The sequence below is a fragment of the Asparagus officinalis genome, chromosome 8 (assembly GCF_001876935.1).
Source record: "Asparagus officinalis chromosome 8, Aspof.V1, whole genome shotgun sequence".
Taxonomy (NCBI): domain Eukaryota; kingdom Viridiplantae; phylum Streptophyta; class Magnoliopsida; order Asparagales; family Asparagaceae; genus Asparagus; species Asparagus officinalis.
Window position 1 is genome coordinate 14,141,444 of NC_033801.1, and position 18,866 is coordinate 14,160,309.

The 18,866-nt window shown below is 33.5% G+C and overlaps 2 protein-coding genes across 4 annotated transcripts in view; one reads left to right on the forward strand and one right to left on the reverse strand.

Moving 5' to 3' along the window:
• The window catches only part of LOC109822060 (vacuolar protein-sorting-associated protein 37 homolog 1-like), a 9,865-nt gene extending 5,239 nt beyond the window's left edge, over positions 1-4,626 (forward strand). For both annotated transcript variants that reach the window (XM_020388221.1, XM_020388222.1), the window contains exons 4-8: positions 1,724-1,811; positions 2,711-2,750; positions 2,834-2,880; positions 4,015-4,135; positions 4,212-4,626. In XM_020388221.1, coding sequence (XP_020243810.1) covers positions 1,724-1,811; positions 2,711-2,750; positions 2,834-2,880; positions 4,015-4,135; positions 4,212-4,372 — 457 coding nt within the window. In that variant the 3' untranslated portion in view covers positions 4,373-4,626. The remainder of the gene's footprint in view (positions 1-1,723; positions 1,812-2,710; positions 2,751-2,833; positions 2,881-4,014; positions 4,136-4,211) is intronic.
• LOC109820251 (transcription initiation factor TFIID subunit 7) lies at positions 4,859-8,761 on the reverse strand. Of its 2 annotated transcripts, none has more exons than XM_020386374.1 (7): positions 8,623-8,761; positions 8,369-8,527; positions 6,205-6,338; positions 6,020-6,139; positions 5,579-5,642; positions 5,160-5,233; positions 4,859-5,101 (listed from the first exon to the last, which is right to left on the reverse strand). In XM_020386374.1, the coding sequence occupies exons 2-7, from the start codon at positions 8,484-8,486 to the stop codon at positions 5,021-5,023; spliced, it is 591 nt and encodes a 196-aa protein (XP_020241963.1). In that variant the 5' UTR covers positions 8,487-8,527; positions 8,623-8,761; the 3' UTR covers positions 4,859-5,020. The 2 variants fall into 2 exon arrangements, with proteins under 2 accessions (XP_020241963.1, XP_020241962.1); XM_020386373.1 differs by having other exon boundaries at positions 4,859-5,073; positions 5,132-5,233; positions 8,623-8,760.

Genomic DNA, 18,866 nt, shown 5'->3' on the forward strand with positions numbered 1-18,866 from the left:
AGAGCATATCCTATGAGATGCAAGTTTCCTGTAGGATATAGGATACACTAATCCTAACCATCTATTTTAGATTTAAGGCCAAGATTAAAACTTGATTAGAACTTAATCACGTGACTCTTTTTCCAACTTAAATACTTGTTTTGTTTTCAATCGTTGCCAGTCATTTCTAGAGCATATCCTATGAGATGCAAGTTTCCTGTAGGATATAGGATACACTAATCCTAACCATCTATTTTAGATTTAAGGCCAAGATTAAAACTTGATTAGAACTTAATCACGTGACTCTTTTTCCAACTTAAATACTTGTTTTGTTTTCAATCGTTGCCAGTCATTTCTTTCTGTCTTCAATGTTTCAATTAAGTTCTCCAATTGCTCATGGAAGATCAAATCAAATCTCAATGGCGGTTGATTCTGATCACAATACCGTCTTTAATCCCTTAGCTATTCCATCAAGCAACTGCCTTTGACTTGGTGTAGATCCATATAAAATAAAATTTGAGGCTTAAAATACACATTAGTCTCTCCATGATTCTATAGGTTTTCATTGTGCTATGGTTATCAAGATGCAGCTAGATCTCCTACACATGTGGAATCTGGGATAGTTCTATGTATAAACGAATAATTGGGTAAATTATATTGTGGATCTAACGTTTAGATGGATGGAAGAATGATCAGGAGCAAAAGCTCTGGCAGTGCGAAATCTTGATTCTCACTAACTTGGTTAGCGGGGGAATAAACGAAAAATCATCAACAGTTGAGAGAGGGAAAATGATGGCCAACAACGCATATAGAAGGTGTTGTTTAGGATGATTGGAATGGGAGAAACGGCGGCCAACGGGACCATTGAAGGAGGCGTCGAAGGGCACTTACATTGATATAACCCAGACATTTTGAGAGGTGGGAGAAAACTTGACTGCAGGGGAGACACGTGATTAAGCTCTAATCAAGTTTTAATCTTAGCCTTAAATCTAAAAATAGGAAACTTGCATCTCATAAGATATGCTCCCTATATATCTATATATATATATATCTTTTATTTTTTAAATTTTCTCTTTTATCATCTGCATTTCTATCTTCTCTCTCTCTTTCTTTATATATATATATATATATATATATATTCTTTTCTTTTCTTTGTTTTCCCCCTTCACAACTAATTGCATCAGAACAATATGTGATAGATACTGAGTGAAAAGTAAAAATCTGTTTGGCATAAATGTTTCAAACCCAAAGGTCGGATCTGGGAACCAGCTTAGTCTGATCTAAACTTCAGGTTAATGTTTTAAATATTAATATAACAGGAGCATGAGATAGGTTCCACTTAAGTCCACCTCTTATTACCTCTAGCTCAAATGGATTGCAATATTAAGCTTTGTCTAAATTTGGTTTAAAAGTCAAATAACATCTGAAAAAGAAAACCAATGCGGAAGTTACTACTAGCTGGGCTCTGACATGCATAACAATCACTTGGAAGACCCAGTCCATCTGTGATTATTCCCTATAAGTAATTAACGAAGAAATATTATCAACGTCAATGGATAGTTTACTGTCTACCGATGCCATCTTTGTTGGTATTTTAGTAACAGATTAAAACAGGTTGCTTAGAAGTTGTCGGAAATTATTGGAAGTTTCTTTTCCTCCTAAACTATATTGTAGATCTCCTTTGAGGCAATTAATGTGGTAGGTTGTTTACTAATCAAGTGCTTGGTGGTTGAGATAATGGCAGCATTGAGGAGCTGAGGAAGCTTTTAACCGATAAAAATGCGTATGAAGCCTTTTTCAATTCACTCGAGCAAGTAAAAGACCAGAACAATGTAAGTCGATTAGGTTCTATTCCTTTTGATTTTCTTCTGATCTCCTGACCTCATTTCATTGCACGCATATACGCATATAATTATATTTATGCCATTTTGATAAATTAGTTGGATCTTGCTCCTTTTCTTGTTTGTTGGTCCAAAGTAATAGTACCAGTATGAAACTTATTTTCATGGGTTGTTGACTCACATGGGAGCATATTCGTTGCTTTTTGACATTTCCTTCAAACTTCCTTGGTCTTTTGCTATATTATTTTTATGCATTATGTTTATTTGTTTATTGTATCTGGAGAATTGGTAACTTATTATAGGACAGCATCTACTTGAACTTTTCTTTCTTTTCAACGACCAAGCATGTAACTTATGCCCTTTTTGTTTGGTATCCTTAGCGTCCTCGTTTTTTTACCAGCATGTTTATTGCATGTTCAACATCTCCTTTGACTTTAATTAATTGTGATGATTCATTGCAATATCTTGATATCTTGATAGTTCGATATCCCTTTGAAAGTTATTAATAATGCTTATGCTTTTAAGTTCTCTCTAGCTTGTTCACCCACCATGCATGCATGCAAATGTGTGCCATTTTAATAATGCAGTATGCAACAGCTGGGGTGCATGCTGCTTTTCGGATGTTATTTGAATTATTCCAATTATTTATGTTCTTTATACTTTAAACCACAGTTGGTGAATGCTGGTCTTAGTTTTCAGTATCTTGTACATTTATGCATGTATTGGGAGAGGTGGTGGGTGTCTTTCTTCTCTTGGTCTTCCGCTCCCAATGCAATGTCATCCTGCAAATCTAAAGCACCTAACATTCCCTTATTTGTTGGCTAGCCTTTTGCTTTTAGATTATTGCATGCCTTATTAGTGACAGACACCATTAATTGCTCTTGTTACAGCTACGCCGTGAACTTCAGGAGGAGACCTTGCAGCTTGCAAGTGAGATTTGCTCTTATCATTTCAGATACTTGTTTTGCCTCAGTAGTGAAACATAATGCTTACTTCAAGACTTTTTATTACAGGGGAGAACTTAGAGAAAGAAACTCGCATCTCGGAGCTCCGAAACCAGGTGAGCTGTACTTAATTTTTTGCCCTTCGCTTAAAAGGAAGTATCACCTTTAAAAACAAAGATTTTAGTTTTGTATCCTATGAACATTATCCCAGTTTTCTCAGTAATAAATGAATGTTCAGGCTCCACAGTTGAGACAAGTGAAACTATCCTGTGTAACAATAAGCTTGAGGTTTATGAATATGAAGGAACCTGTGAGACAATGGAAGTACATGGGCCTTGAACCATGAGCTTGAATTTTTTGAATTTAACTTAACAGATGAATACCAGTCTATCCAGATAGCATTACTTAGATGAGAATCGCACACTGTGAATTTCCTCAATTTCATGGTTAATCTTAATTCATAGGCCTGGAACTTTTATAACCCAGTTGTTGTATGCGTTTCACATATATCTTAGTATAGTTAACTCATCTAATCTCTAGCCTCAAGCTTTACTGATTTGTGTAACTCATGTCCTTACAAGAGTTGAAGGATCAAATTACTTGTATGTACACAATCCATGCCTCTTTAATACCTTTAAGGCTTACTCATAAACTTCAGGGTTTTTTTCTTAGAAACCACCTTTAAAATAGGTCATTCTACCGAAACCACCTTTGATTGTGAATTTATACATAAACGACCTTTAAAGGGTTTTTTGTTGAAATCCACCGCCTTTGATTGTCAATTTATACAATTGACCCCACCTAACCTCCATTAAGGATCATATCTCTAATATGCTCGGTATTTGACAACTATTTATTATAGCAAAACCGGAAAAAAATTTACTGAAATGTGAGTCTATGTGGTCAATTGCAACAAAAATTCGTTTAAAGGTGGTTTATGTATAAGTTGACAATCAAAGATGGTTTCACTAGAGTGGCCCTATTTTAGAGGCGGTTTCTACGAAAAACCCCTAAACTTTACGAGGAAGTTAGTGTTGACGCATATAGTTCATGACTAGTCCTGCAAAGTTATGGAAAAAGTGCTCATCTCAAAACTCAATCATGTCTTTTTTGTTAGGTTTTTAACTAGTGTTTTACCCTAATGCTTGTCATGTGCTTTGTTCGGAGTGCAGAATTATTTTTTACGTCGTAAAAACAGACATTATGAGCAGAAATAGGATTTCTAAGTTCAATTCTCTTGAACATAACAGTGTAGGATTATCCGAACAACTGAGCTTGCTGCTGCCCAAGAGAAACTAAAAGAACTGGAGAAACAAAAGGATGAGATTCTGAAGTTCTATTCTCCTCAGTCAATGCTCCAGAACTTGCAAGGTGAGCTAGCTGGAAAACCACCATAAATGTTGCTTTTAGAGCAGTCGGCTCATAACTTTATTTGATTGCTTTATAGATGCCATGAATAAGAATGAAGAGGAATCCGAGATTCTACACAACAAGCTCCTCGAGAAAGACATTGACTTGGCAACTTTCTTACAAAAGTACAAGAAACTTCGTAACACTTACCACCGTAGAGCTCTTACGCATCTTGCTGCCAAGACTTCTGTTACTTAACAAATGCCAACGGCTTGACTGATGATTGTACTGTTGTTATGAGTTTCTATATTCACACCCTTTGACTTGTTTGGCTTGACTGGTGATTGTATTATTTATATGGTCATAAGTTTCTATATTGACGTTACCCTCTGACCTGTTTCTAGTTGTGTTATGATAGTTGTGTAATATTTCCAATTATCGTGTAATATTTCCATACCCTTCAACTATTTTGGATCTTTTTGCTTATTAGTTCCTTGCGCTGATTGTATTTGTTTGTTGATCTTTAAGCTGATAAGTGTATTGAAGTGTTAACAAAGTTTCTCGAGTGTCGAGCATTCAGGTTTATTGCATATGTTCAAGGCAGAGCTTTGTTGATTCAGTATAACGTAAAAGCTTGAAATGAACAAACTACTGCAGGCCAGTAGCAGATACTTTCTGCCTAGAAGCCTAATTGTGTTTGTTTACCGAGTAAACCTCTTCATGGTACTTAAATGGAAAGCATTATGAAATTAAATTGTGAATATTATTGCAATTAAGGGCCTCCGAGAATGACCCTCCATACAGAGCCCAAATTTTTGCAAACATAAACAAGTTGCAGTGTGTTCACACAGAATTATTGTTATACAATTTTACCAATTTAAGATATCACACAAACTGCTTTCTCCTTTAGTTTTCAGGATCCATCGAATCATCGGAATCACTTTTTTCTGGTTCACCACCTGTTGGAGGAGCTTCCACTGGAATAACCTCTGGCTTGGCTGCAGGTCCTGTCACCACCTGTTGGAGGAGCTTCCACTGGAATAACCTCTGGCTTGGCTGCAGGTCCTGCTGCAGCCTTTTTGCGATCACCAATTGATGCCGGCTCATTGTAATCAGCATGTGAGACACTTCAATAGTCAAGGAGTCTTAGCAAAAAGCCACAAGATACGCATGCAAACTTCGACATTAGTATGCACTTCCAAACATCATCCAAACTTAAAATGTCTATATTTGCACCAAAAGGCTAATCAATATGCGTCACTTCGATTAGCCTAATAACTTGTCTATAGGTAATAATTTTTTTGATGAACTGCAGATAACAATTATTCCATGCTTTTAGATACTTCAAAAACTTAAAAAAATACTAAAAAGAATAGGTAATGATAAATAGATGACAAAAAACAGCAGCTTAAAAACATAGGCCTTGAGGCCACAAAGCTAAGTTAATCGACCATAGAAGGATATTTTCTACCGTTCCCCCAGACATAATGTTCAGCAGATCTCTCTCTACCCGCTGGACTAGCTCTGGCTGAAAACAGAAACATAATATAACAACAAATGATGGCTAGAAGTACAAATGAAAGAAAACAAGGGTAAATTGCACATAGCTGCCCTCATCAATACTTTCAGTTGCACTAACCCCACCTCCACCCCAACCCCGACCCATAATAATAATAATAATAATAATAATAATAATAATAATAATAAACCTCATTTATCAGCAATTAGCCCCCCTCAATTCATGATAAAGAGGGCCGTCACTTACAATTTATCTTTCTGAAAATGGCACTGCAAGGGTGTTAAGTGCTAGTAAATGAGGTAAGGGGGTTTTATTGTAACTGAAGGTATAAATGAGACAGTTAAGTGCAATATACCCATAAAGAAAGAAAAATTGAAGTAGAATACATTGAGGTTAGGTTCTCTGCGAAATCGCCGCCTGCGAGCATCCCTCATCGGAGGAGTAAGGCCGTGCCTGTACTCAACTTCTTCTGGCGAAGGATCACCTTCTTCTCTGATCATTATCATCTATTTCAACCACAAAATCAAATTACAATCTCAGGGGATGAAAGAAAAGAAATCTAGCTTCTTACCTGACCAACGTCTGCAGTTTTAATTAAAACATTATCATCATAAGTTTTATATGATTCCACGACACATGGAAGATCCAAGAGTGCAGCAGGGAACCTCTCGTTACCAATTAGAAAAGTGCCAGTTCTCCCATCCTCTACAGGTAATACGGGTTTTAATATTCATGTAGATGGACATTAAGTATCATTAGAGCATATAGTTAGCAGCATACACCCAATGATGCAAATGCAGCTAAAATATTTGTTAGTATGAAAAAAAGCTATCAACGTTAATGCAAATGGAAAGAAAGTACAAACAAAGGGGGAAAAAGGCATTCCTTTCCTGCATCAGGGTCAAGTTTGGTCATTCAGAAAATTAAGAAACCAATACCAACTAATGATCTAAAATAATGAACTGGATCTCTAAGACTCAAAGGAAAACTAACTCTTTAGGGTCATGCACTACACGAAAGCCACACAAGTGTCATATTGGCCTGGCTAAATTTTATATTTAACATAGTAAAAAATAATAATTATGGGGAAAAAAGTTTCAACAACATGAATGAAGATAAACAAACTACAAAGCAAATTAGCACAGCAATTTCAACTCATGCAACAAGTTGGAAAATATGGTTTAATTCTTGGGCATGTCCACGTGATTATGACCTTGACTAGTACCAATTGCATAAACTGATTCAACAGTAAAAGAAGAATAGATTTCTCAAACCTGAGAGCATGCATGGAGCCAGAATTCAAATATAGGAGGAGAGCTTACATGGCTTCTGCTGAACACGAGTCGATAGATGATAGAGATATAGTTGAGGAGACTAGAAAAGGGCCAGTTTCAGAGATAGAAGGTGGAAACAAGTTTTTCACAACAAAGGGTTTAGAGCTAGCAGAATTGAAAGAAAAAAAAAAGTAAAAGGTACAACTTTTAGCAAAATTGTGAGAACAAATGAATATATAGTGCATATTGGTGGCTAGGAATTACTAATTTGGGAGCAGACTTCATATTTGTTGTTATTGTTGATGCGGACAATAGGACCTCTTTCTCTACCCTCCTTCGTAGTTGGAAGGGTCTTGTTATATGACAGAATTAATAGTCAATGATGAATAAAATTAAGTGAATTATGTTGTTGGTTGAGCTGAGGATAAGGAAATTATTAAGTTAACAAGAAGATCAAAAAGTAATAATTCCTATCAAACTATTTATTCGGATTCCTACTTTGTCCCCAATCATAATATATCGGAATACAGTAATTCAGTAGTCATGTCTGTAACCAAGAAGAATCATTGCTTGCATTTGCTTTCTTACGAATCCAATGTTCGTAAGGTTCGGCAATAAAAAGCAAAGCACAGAGTTAAGTAAAAAGAAAAATTAGTAAATGTATGTGAAAGGATGCACATTACGCACCCACATGCATGTACATGGTTGAGCCCTTTCAACTAATAATGAAGAAAAAAATTTAATAATGAAGAAAAAATTTTAAGTGCTAAACAAGATATAGCAGGATCTCGTATCAGCCTCTAATCTTCTACGTTCAGTACATGATCTATCACAGAATTAGCATCTTTCATGGGATGAAATTAGCTTGCATCTCTTTTTCTAATTGCTTACATGCATTAAATCTTACAAATTGATTTTTTTCCCCCACAACAAGCTATTTGAAAAAGAGGACTTTCAATATTTAGAACTTTCTAATGTGAGACTAGGACACTTGCACACTTTCAGACCCGTCGGCAAAATTTAAACAGAAAACTATGACGATATCACAAATTCATTGCAATCAGACACTAGATTATAACATAAACAAATAAGGTCATCTACTGAACTCTGACCCAATCTATGTCATTGATATGTACATTCTTTGCTGTTTTCTCTAAATTAGATTCTCGGAAAGGTTCTCAAATTCTCCATTCTCTCAACTAAAACCTTGAATCTTATTTCTATTGATTAGACATAAACCATTGGCAGTGAAGTACACTAACCAAACCTACGATTTAAAAAGGAGGGAAAAAAACTTTTCTCCCAACAAGTCATCAGCATCAAGCTACAATTTTCAATATAAGACAAAAGTTTCCCATTCAACTAAAATAAAAATCAAAAATTTTTAAAAAAAAGTTGAGCAATCAACAACTAAAACCATTGATTATACGCAAGCCCTAAACTTTGATGTGGATTTAGTACCTTCAAAGGATAAATCGAGGGAAGCATCTTCAGAAGACGAGGACGCGTTCTCATTGAACAGCCGCTCGATCCTCTCCGATACCGAAGGTGGAACTCGCAGTATGAATTGTTCTTCCATTTCTGTTTCCCTATTCTTTTTTGTTTCTTTTTAATTAACCACTAAAAATTTTGCAAGATTTTAGGTCCAATTTCATAAAAAAGACATTAATTTTATGAGAAATTACGATGAGAAAATAAGAAGAAAGAGAACGCACCTCGGATCGCTGATGAGAGGTGAAAGAGGGACGACGAGATGATACATACGAAGGATCGCGATTGGGAAGGAGTTGGAACGGGTCCCGACACGGATCCGAACCCGATAGAGGAGTCTCGCTGAGGACAACAAGTACAGCGGGTCAACAGCAACACCTGTTATTGACCCATTACTGTAGGGGCATAAACCTGTGATAAATTTAGGGCTGTCTAGAAGGGCAGGCCCTGCCGGCCTAACCTGGATTTCTGAATCTGGGCTGAGCAAAATATCTAGCCCGGACCTGTACCTAAGGTGTTCGGGACGGTCTGGGTCCGAGCCAAACCGCGTTGGCCCGATTTTTTTGTATTTTTGTATTTTTGATAAAAATTGATTTAAAAATTAGATTAATCTTATTATATTTTTAGGTTAAATATCCATATTGGTATTTTAATTCCACCCCAATTTCCAACAAGGTATTTTAAATAGGCAAACCCGCTTTAAGACATTTTAATTGATCCAACTAACCAATAAGGCATGGTTTCTCGTCGGCGGGCAAATTTCCGGCGAGATCGTTCGTCACGTGATGTGGCACAATGGATTGTCTCAATCTTTTTAGCAGCGGCGACTTTGGCAAGCAAGCTTGTCTGTGCATATTCAGCCGTATTCGATGGGTTGTTAGCGATGCTCAGGCGGCGTGCATCATACCGTTATTTTATCTACTTTGGCTGAATATGAGAGATTTGGTTGCTCGTTTCGCTCGCTGCTGCAAACCATGAAGTTTTGAGACATCCACTGTGGCCAGGCACGCGAGATCTTTCGTTCGGAAATCTGGCCCCGTCGAGTGAGAAACTGCCTTATTGATTTAGTGTGGATCATTAATTAATCGTCTAACTACGGGTTTGCCTATTTAATACCTTGTTGTTGAAATTGTGGTGGAATTAAAATACCAATATTTGTATTAGGCCATGTTTAATAAGTATGTATTGGTATATAGTTTACTTATATTTTAGTAATATATGGCTATATTATGTATACTGTAAGTTATGATTTTCATTTTAATAACATATCATCTCTTTCTCTATCACACACCACATATGAAAAGTTATACACATAATCTAACCATATTAACACACCCACAACTCTTACCGCCACACACGTATAAAAATATATACACCCAATCACAGTATACACAACTCACGCTATATCCCATCCTCAGTGGACCATACCAATAACTCATCACTTTATTAATTATTTATATATATTAATTATATTATATATATGTATTATTATAATATATAATATAAATATTTATAATATATTATATATATATTATAATATAATATATATATAATATATATATATATAATATATATATATATAAAATCGAGCCAGGCCCGGTCGGCGCTCTCCTCTCTCCTTAACCAGGCCCAGATTTTTTAGGTTGGGTTCGAGTCCGGCTAGGTTCGGGCTGGACACTGGGCCCAGTCTGGACTTGAAGCCCATTTAAACAGCCCTAGTGATAGTGGAGATGGGCTCGGAGCAATTAGTCAATCTGCTAGACAACGATCATTCTCTTTTTCACCCTTGGACGAATCTTATAGCTGATATTCTAACATAATCTGATATTCTAACATAATGTGTTTATTTTGAAGCATACTTGTTCTCTTTTGTTCGAAGAACAAGAAATAGAGGGGCTTGTTCCAATGCCAATGCTTCTAAAACATACGTTATAGGCAATTTGACTACTGATCTTTGTATTTCTATACAACAAACATGGAATCTTGAAATTAACAATAATCCTCGAAGAATTTTAAATTTACAATTAACAGCCTCAATATTTCAAAAATTGTATAAACAACCTCAAAAGTTTAAATTACAAAAAACACCCTAAAATATTAAAATTTTAAAACTTGCAAACAACATAGATGAATTCAAGGGATTGCTATCAATTATCATGCACTTGAAAATTTAAAATTTGTAAAAAAAACTCAATTTTATAAAAAATTATAAAAATTCCCTCAAAAGTTAAGAATCACAAAAAACCCTAAATTTTTAAAATTTATAACAGATACACATCAAATCTAGAAATTATTAGTAAATGACTAAAATTTTAAATTTTATAAAAAACAACCCAAATTTTTAATAATTGCAAAACACATCGTCAAAATTTCAGAGTTGCAAGAAAATATACTGGCATTTGAAAACTTACCACCAAACACAAAAATTATGAAAATTAAAAACACTAAACTTAAAATTTAAATTTTAAAAAAAATACTACTAATGTTTCAAAAATAACAAAACATACTCTCAAAATTTTAAAATCATAAAAGGCTGAAATTTCTAAATTTGGTAAAGAAAAGAGTAATTGTTTGATATTCAAATTTCAAGATCTTTAAATATGAAGGTAGAATACTTCATTACTAAAATTCTCATTAAATCTCACTAAACATAAAATTCACCTTATATTTATCTCAAATTTGTAGGAAAAATATGCATGACATCATAAATTGCTTCAATAATATCTATTAATCCAAAGATATAACTTACTAAAAATATAAGGAAATGATAAGTAAACCAAGTTACCATTCATATAACACAACAAAGACATAATATTACATTTTAACGCTAATATGCAGTCAGAACAAGCTACCAAGACAAAAGCACCTCCATCAAGGCTCTTTACAAATATAATACAAATTCAAATTACTGATATATATTCATCACAACATTCAAAAGAGGTATGATATTACAAGACCAACTCTAAAATTCACATAATTAAACCTAAAAATAGTTTACTAATATAAAGACATGCTATTGTACCTACAATGCAAAGATAACTACTATTTCCAAATAGAGTTAGCTTTATGCTTGCAAAGGCTACAACAATAAGAAGGTGGATAGAAATATTAATAAGAGTGTTGAAATAATAAATATCATAGAACTGTCGTTGACATAGTACTAAGGTTAAATAATATATATTCTTTACAAAATAAACTTATCAAAATTACATATTAACATTACAATCTAAACCAATTCGATAATAAAAATGCAGTTATTTAGTTCAGATCATCATAGAAAATGACATGGACATAGCAAAAGTACCATTATTTGACACAACAAAAACTCTTATTGGATACACAACAGAAGAATTCATTACAAAGAAAAAAAAGGTAACTCCTACCTTATGTAAGTAACAAATTAGAAACACAAAAATTTCATATATATAAAATTAACCATTATTCTCACTATAATAAAAAAATAAATATAATTTGTATTTCTAAAAGCTTGTATTGAACATCGCATGCAACTTCTTTGTGAAGTAAGACAAGAAGACAAAAGATGAATGAGTCCAAAAAAAGATAACAACACAAGAAATCCACCTCCAGTCTGAAGTCACAATTGATGTAGACGATGAAAACACTACTCTAGAATTGCACAAGAAAAAGATAAAGGCAGAGTAGGATTGATCTCGACTCAATAGAAAAACAAAAGGAATAAAAGATCTATCTTTTTAATATTGTATAGATTAGTTTAATTTTTTGAGCAAAATTAGGAATATTTAGAAGAAATTTTCATAAACTATTTTTAGTGTTTTATATGCTTATATGGATACTTTTATTATATAAAAGTGCACCAGAATTAGCATTAATCTTTAGTTTATAGTTTTTCATTAAGTCTATCAATGATTAGTAACAACTTCATAATCTTTTTAGTTTTGCTCTAACCCTCTTTTAATCAATCATATTGGCTTATTGGCTTTAATTATTCGCCTTGCTTTTTATAGGGCTATTTTCAAGTATTTTTCACTTTCGCAACACTATACTTTATTAAGTCAAGCTTAATTTCACGTTGGTCCAAATAACGTTAAAATTCAAATTGGCCTTGGATTACATCTGTTTCCAGTCGATTCAATTATCAATATAAAAATTAAAATTCAGTGTAGTCCATTCAAACAAACATCAAAGAAAATAAATAATCATAATGCTAAAGTTTAGAGACATAAGTGAATAAAAAACTATTAAAGTGAAACCAAAAAATAAATTTTAATGCGGAAATAAATTAAAAATACTTGAATGAGTGGATGAGAAAAATGGGTATACTTGGTACCAAGCATAAATATTGTGCTTGGTAGTGAGGTGTCTTATTCTCATCCATTCATTCAAGTTGGGATTCGTGCTTGATAGTGAGATGTCCTATTCTCATCCACTCCTTCAAATTCTCAATCACTCCCCAACCCATGTGAATGTGGACCCCGATTTTAATGAGTGGATACCACCTCACTACCAAGCACAAAAACTTATGCTTGGTACCAACCATACTTGATAAATTAATGAATTCTTATTGGATATACATAGTATGAAGATAAGGATATAGTTTAAATTGAAATGTAAACCTGAATGAAATTATTAAATGCCAAATTTATAAATGTATACAAAATGAATGACGTATATGCAAAAACTAAGCAAATTAGTCAGACAAATAATGTCCGCCCCAGAGGTCGAACATTAGAACTACGCAGACCTACAAATATACATAATGTGGACCGGTTATTTGCAAAATCCACCAAACAAATTAAAGAGACACAATCATTCCGAAAATTATAAAAAAGAAAAATTAAAACAAGCGGCTGTGATATGAGGACACAACGTGACATCTCTCACCAACTAAAATTCAAGTAATTCACAATACTACATAAATAGTTTCAAAGTTTAATTATACTATTATTATTTAAATACAACTCTATTTACGATTGTTATCCTCTCACATGCAACATCACGTACTAATGTTTATAAGCCAATAAACTACAACAACTTCCGTAGTATTTCATCTCCTTCTACATGTATATACATTTGTTATTTTCTTCTTATTAGATTATATTAGATTACTTTAAAGCAATTAATTATATTATATATATATATTTATTTATTTCATATCAAGAAATATCAACAATTTTCCTAGCATTTTCATCTATTTTCTTCTTATTAAATTAGATTAGATTATTTTAAAGCAATTAATTATATAGTATATTTGATCTTTTTTTAGATAAAATTACAATAATTTTTATAGCACTTTCATCTCCTTTAATAGGTGTGTGCCTTTGTTATTTTCTTCTTATTAGATTAGATTAGATTGTTTAAAAATTAAAAATTATTAAATTATAATAATTTTCACATCATTTTTATCTATTTTCTTCTTATTACATTAGATTATATTATTTTAAAGCAATTTCTTATATTGTATGTTTGATCTTTTATTCAAATCACATAGTTTAATTATACCATTATTATTTAAATAGATACTGTTTGTATAAAAACCAAAGAGAATCTCTCACATATCTTAAATCTCAATGCCAATTGTAATATTTACACGAGTGTTGGTTAAAACAAATTTCATCTATGAGCTTAACTTATATAATCCTACTTTAACCGGATTAGATAATTTAATTTTTTTAACATCCAAACTCTTCCACAAAACCAAAAGAGAGTATCAATGTTATACCTATATATATATATATCCACAGGATCATAGATATCTTGAAAATGAACAAAGAAAACCACACAACCAAAAAACATATTAAACCCACACTCACCCACTATTTTCAAAACCACCCTTCTCTATCTCCATCTATTATAAATTTACATACCAAATTAAGCTGCTGAGATTCTCCTCACCAGTTACACCATTGATCAACCCTCATTTTTCCTTTGTACTTAAATTGTATAACATTCATTGCGATGAAGACTCACATGGGTCGTCAGCCTGCCTTGAACATCCAACAAAAAAAATGTACTAAGCCTTGTAGTTAAGCCTTGTAGTTAGTTAATAATGAGATCCTATCATTATAAACAAACTAAGTAAAGATTAATAATTCTTAAGAATGTATTACGTTCCCCTATCTTCCACTGCAAACTTGTTAGTTATTTATTCTTACCCCCAAGGGATTTTAAAAATTAATCATCTATTTCATAAAAAAATTTAAAATGTTTAAATAAAATTTCTGACAAATGTAATAATACATGTTTATAGATTTTAACTCAAAATGAATCTGACTTATTTTATAGTAAGAAAACAAACAAAAAAATACAACGTGCATTTGCACGTGCACAAGAACTAGTATATATATATATGAAGATCATATTTTCACTTTCCGTCTGCCTAACATTTCCCCTAGAGAAATTTAAATTGTAATAGTCTTTAACCATCAATACCATATGTAAGAGATTACTGAGATTTCTCTCATTTATCAACCAAATCATCATAACGCTACAACAACTAACTAATTAGGAAATATCTCAACTATAGTGATAATCAACAGTCTACAATCATTATCCCTCTAACTATCCTATTTTTTCGACACTACTTTGTATTCTCAGGGTGGACTTCTTGACCTCTTAACATTTTTCTACTACTTGCACGTAGTACTAAAACTTGGAAATACCTCTATTTTATCTTGAAATCGAATATAATAGCAAGAAATGAATACCTAACATGGAGTACGAAGTAATTACACACGAACATTTGCAATGTCAATGAATATCTAATTGCACATAAAACCTCTCAATACACTGTCATAAAGAAAGAAGTAGAGAACGTGAACTAAGCTGGTTATTCCTCCGTAGCAAATTGTTGCACCAAAAGATATCTTCAGTTTCATTGAGGGGGAAAAAAAAGCAAAAAGGAACTTGTGCTATCTTGTCCTTCAAGAAAAATATATCGAGGATTATTATTCAGGATCTTTGCTGTTTAATTCTTTTCCAGGATCCTCCATGCCGATACCATCAATAGGATCCACATCCTCAACGCCTCCGGTCGCCATGGCCGAGCTATTCCAGTTGCTAGTTCTGTAGCCTTCTATCGTCATGTTCTTCACTCTTGCAAGAACATCGTCTTTGTTTACTGCATCAATTTCTGCATACAGGATAAAAAAAGGGAAATTATTACTTCATGTTTTATTAAGGGATATATCCTTTATTAATGAGAATATCCCTAAATTGGGTATTGATTGTAAAGAGAAGTATATTCTTTGATTGAGTCCTGAGTTGCAAGGATCTTTGTTTCTACCCACAAATTCACTGAAACTTTTTAGAAATCAGAAGAATCTTTCAAATTAACATGGAAAATAACCAAAAAAAAACCCATAATTTTTCAACAACTACTTGTGACTCCAATTCACCGAAAAAAGAGAAAAGAATGAATGTGGAAGTCAGAATTCGCCATCAAAGAAACTGTACAAGATCACAAATTAAAGATACAAGGCGATTTTGTTTGTAAAGAAAAGCATATTCCTCGACTGATTCTTGAGCTGCAAACATTTTTGTTTCAAAAATGCGCTTGCCGAATCAATCTACCCACAAAACCCATGAGTATAACATAATTAACCAAAAAAGTACTAGATATACAAGCAAAATTTTCATCGACTATGTATTTATCTTGTGCCGCAAATTATAATTAAAAAAAAATGTATACAGGACTTAGAACTCGCAATCGACGAAAATATGCAACATTTGCGCATCGAGCGGTCATCATGAAAACCATAATAAAACAAGATCATAAACATAAGAAAGGTGTTGGTTTTAATTTCTGGTTCTTGAGAGGGTAAAAAATAAAAATAAAAAACGCAAGCTGCCCATTAATGCAACAGGGAGATACATAACATCAACTCATAGATCCAGCTTATTTCATCAGTAGAACCAATACAACCATACAACATAATTTCTCGTCAAACTAAAAAAAAAATCAAGAACTCGCCTATTTCACAACAGATCTTGAAAGTTTCAACTGCGCATCAAGCGTTCGACAAAATGCCGCAAAGAGGGTGAGTAAAAATACTCACCAGGGTGAGAGAAGAACCAGAGAACGAGGGCGCAGAGGATGAGGACGACGGGGATGAGATGAACCATGTTCTCTGCAACCCTAACCCTAACCGCCTCCTTCTTCGATGCCTCCGATTGAGGATCGCCCCTGGCTGTTGTTCATCAGGTAGAACTCATCTGAGGCCCTCGTCGTGCTCCCCGTTCGATGCATCGCTCTGAACTCCTCCTTCCTCTTCTTCCTCGAGTTTTTGTGATTTTTTTTTCCTTCTTTTGGAGAGAAGAGAGGGGAGGAATAAAATGTCTAGCGTTGCAATTTAGTTTTCTATAGTTCTTGTTGGCCCTCTGTATTTTATCACCCCCTCTCTTTGTATGATGTGTTATTTGTGCGGGTATTTATAGTTTTAAGTGTGGGCATCATCATCATCATCATCACCTAACCATTATTTACATAAAAATCTCTCTAGAATTTAATATTGTAATTATTAATCTATGGGGCAAAAATGCAATTTAGTATTTAATGTTGTTATGTCAATTCGGATTATGTTCTTCTTCTCATTCAATCAACATTTCGAAAAACATTATTGCTCTAGCATATGATGACTTACATCGGGGGTATGTCATCTTATTTAGAAATAATTTGTCAATATATGAGAACAATAATTTCGTCTGATTCGATATGACTAACAGAATGGATGTCGTTACTGGTCTACCTATTGATAGATCATTTAATAAAATGAGCTAATATCTTATGTCCAATTATTTCAAATATGATAAATACTTTGAGAAGTATTGTGCGGTCGTATTTAGCATGTATAAGAGCTGTCTAAAGTTTTCATAGAGAAATATATGATGAGTGCCAACTGATAATATATCCAAAACTTAGCATTTCAAGTACGTTATTATTTTATTTGAAATTGTATAAGTTAAAAACATTTATTATCGTAGATTTGGATTGGGTTAGTGGTGTTATTGTTACTCCCTTGTAGATTCAATGTGCAAATAGCAAAGTCATATAAATGAATTTGCAATAAGCGATTTGTCAGGTCCAATATCAAAAAATTTCTGTTGAGTTACTTCAAAGGCCCACTGGGTTCTGATTGATTGTCAACTCTGTAGTTTGCAAAGCGGGGCTCAGATCCGGATTGGGAGGAATGGGGGCTCTCGGTATTCAGCAACGTGTTGTTCCTTAACTCTTGAAATTGAGTGCAGGTGTTTATCTCTATAACGTATTTCATAAAATAAATAAATAAATAAATAAATAATCCATTGAGTGCAAGTGGACCAAATCAGTTTGACTTTGGCCTTGGTGATCTCCCAATCAATCCAATACAGCCTTCTAATTCCTCAGTTTAAAGAAAGAAAAAAGCCAAAATAAAATAATTTTTGTACGCTATTCTGTTTATCTTTTTTTCCTTTGGGTGGAACAATGAAAGGTAAATCCCTGAAACCAAAATTAAGTAGACAACAAGACATCAACAAAAACCATCATCAGACAGACAACATCCGAGTCCATTTTATACAGAACTAAATTTTCATTATTTTAAATAAAAATTAAGAAAGAGTGTCACACCAGCACTCTCTCTCTCTCGTGTGTGTGTATATATACTATATATATATATATATATATATATATATATATATATATATATATATATATATATAATATATCTAATATAATATATATTTATATATATATTATAATATTATATATATATAATTATATATATATATATATATATATATATATATAGGGAGAGGTTCTAATAAAAACCTCCTTAGCCTAAAAACTAAAAACCAATATCATCCATTGGATCTAGATGAATCCAATGGCTGGGAGTCAGTCAAACAGTCAACAGAACATGCATTAATTACCTCAACGAACACAAATCAGGATTCACTGCAGTGAATCAAGATTCACTACAGTGAAAAACGTGTTCGTTGAGGTAATGAATCAGGATTCACTGCAGTGAATCAGGATTCACTATAGTGAAAAACGTGTTCGTTGAGGTAATGAATCTGGATTCACTGCAGTGAATCTGGATTCACTGCAGTGAATCTGGATTCACTGCAGTGAATCTGGATTCACTGCAGTGAATCTGGATTCACTGCAGTGAATCTGGATTCACTGCAGTGAATCTGTCTGTTGACTGTTTGACTGAGTTCTAGCCATTGGATGATATTGGTTTTTAGTTTTTAGGCTAAAGAGGTTTTTATTAGAAGGGAAAAGTGATTCTAAGGTGACACCTGCAAAAGGTTCTATTCATTCGAAACCGTTAAAATTACGGCGAGTGAATGAAGGGTCAAAACACGACGGACTCACCCCAAAATTGGTGTGTTTAGGCTTAAGAATGTGTAGATCAAGTTCAACGGAGCGGATCGCAAAAAACAATTAGGGAATGATGTGATTTTAGGCCGCGTCCTTAGGTGGGAGCCTAGGGTGTCACCTTAGATT

Bases quoted from the DNA above. Each gene is read 5' to 3' on its own strand.
- LOC109820251 (XM_020386374.1), bottom strand. From the start codon at position 8,486: ATGGAAGAACAATTCATACTGCGAGTTCCACCTTCGGTATCGGAGAGG. The intron at 6,339-8,368 runs GTACTAAATCCA...TATTACCTGTAG, and splicing joins CCTCGATTTATCCTTTGAAG to AGGATGGGAGAACTGGCACT. The intron at 5,102-5,159 runs GTTATTCCAGTG...GCCAAGCCAGAG, and splicing joins GACCTGCAGCCAAGCCAGAG to GTTATTCCAGTGGAAGCTCC.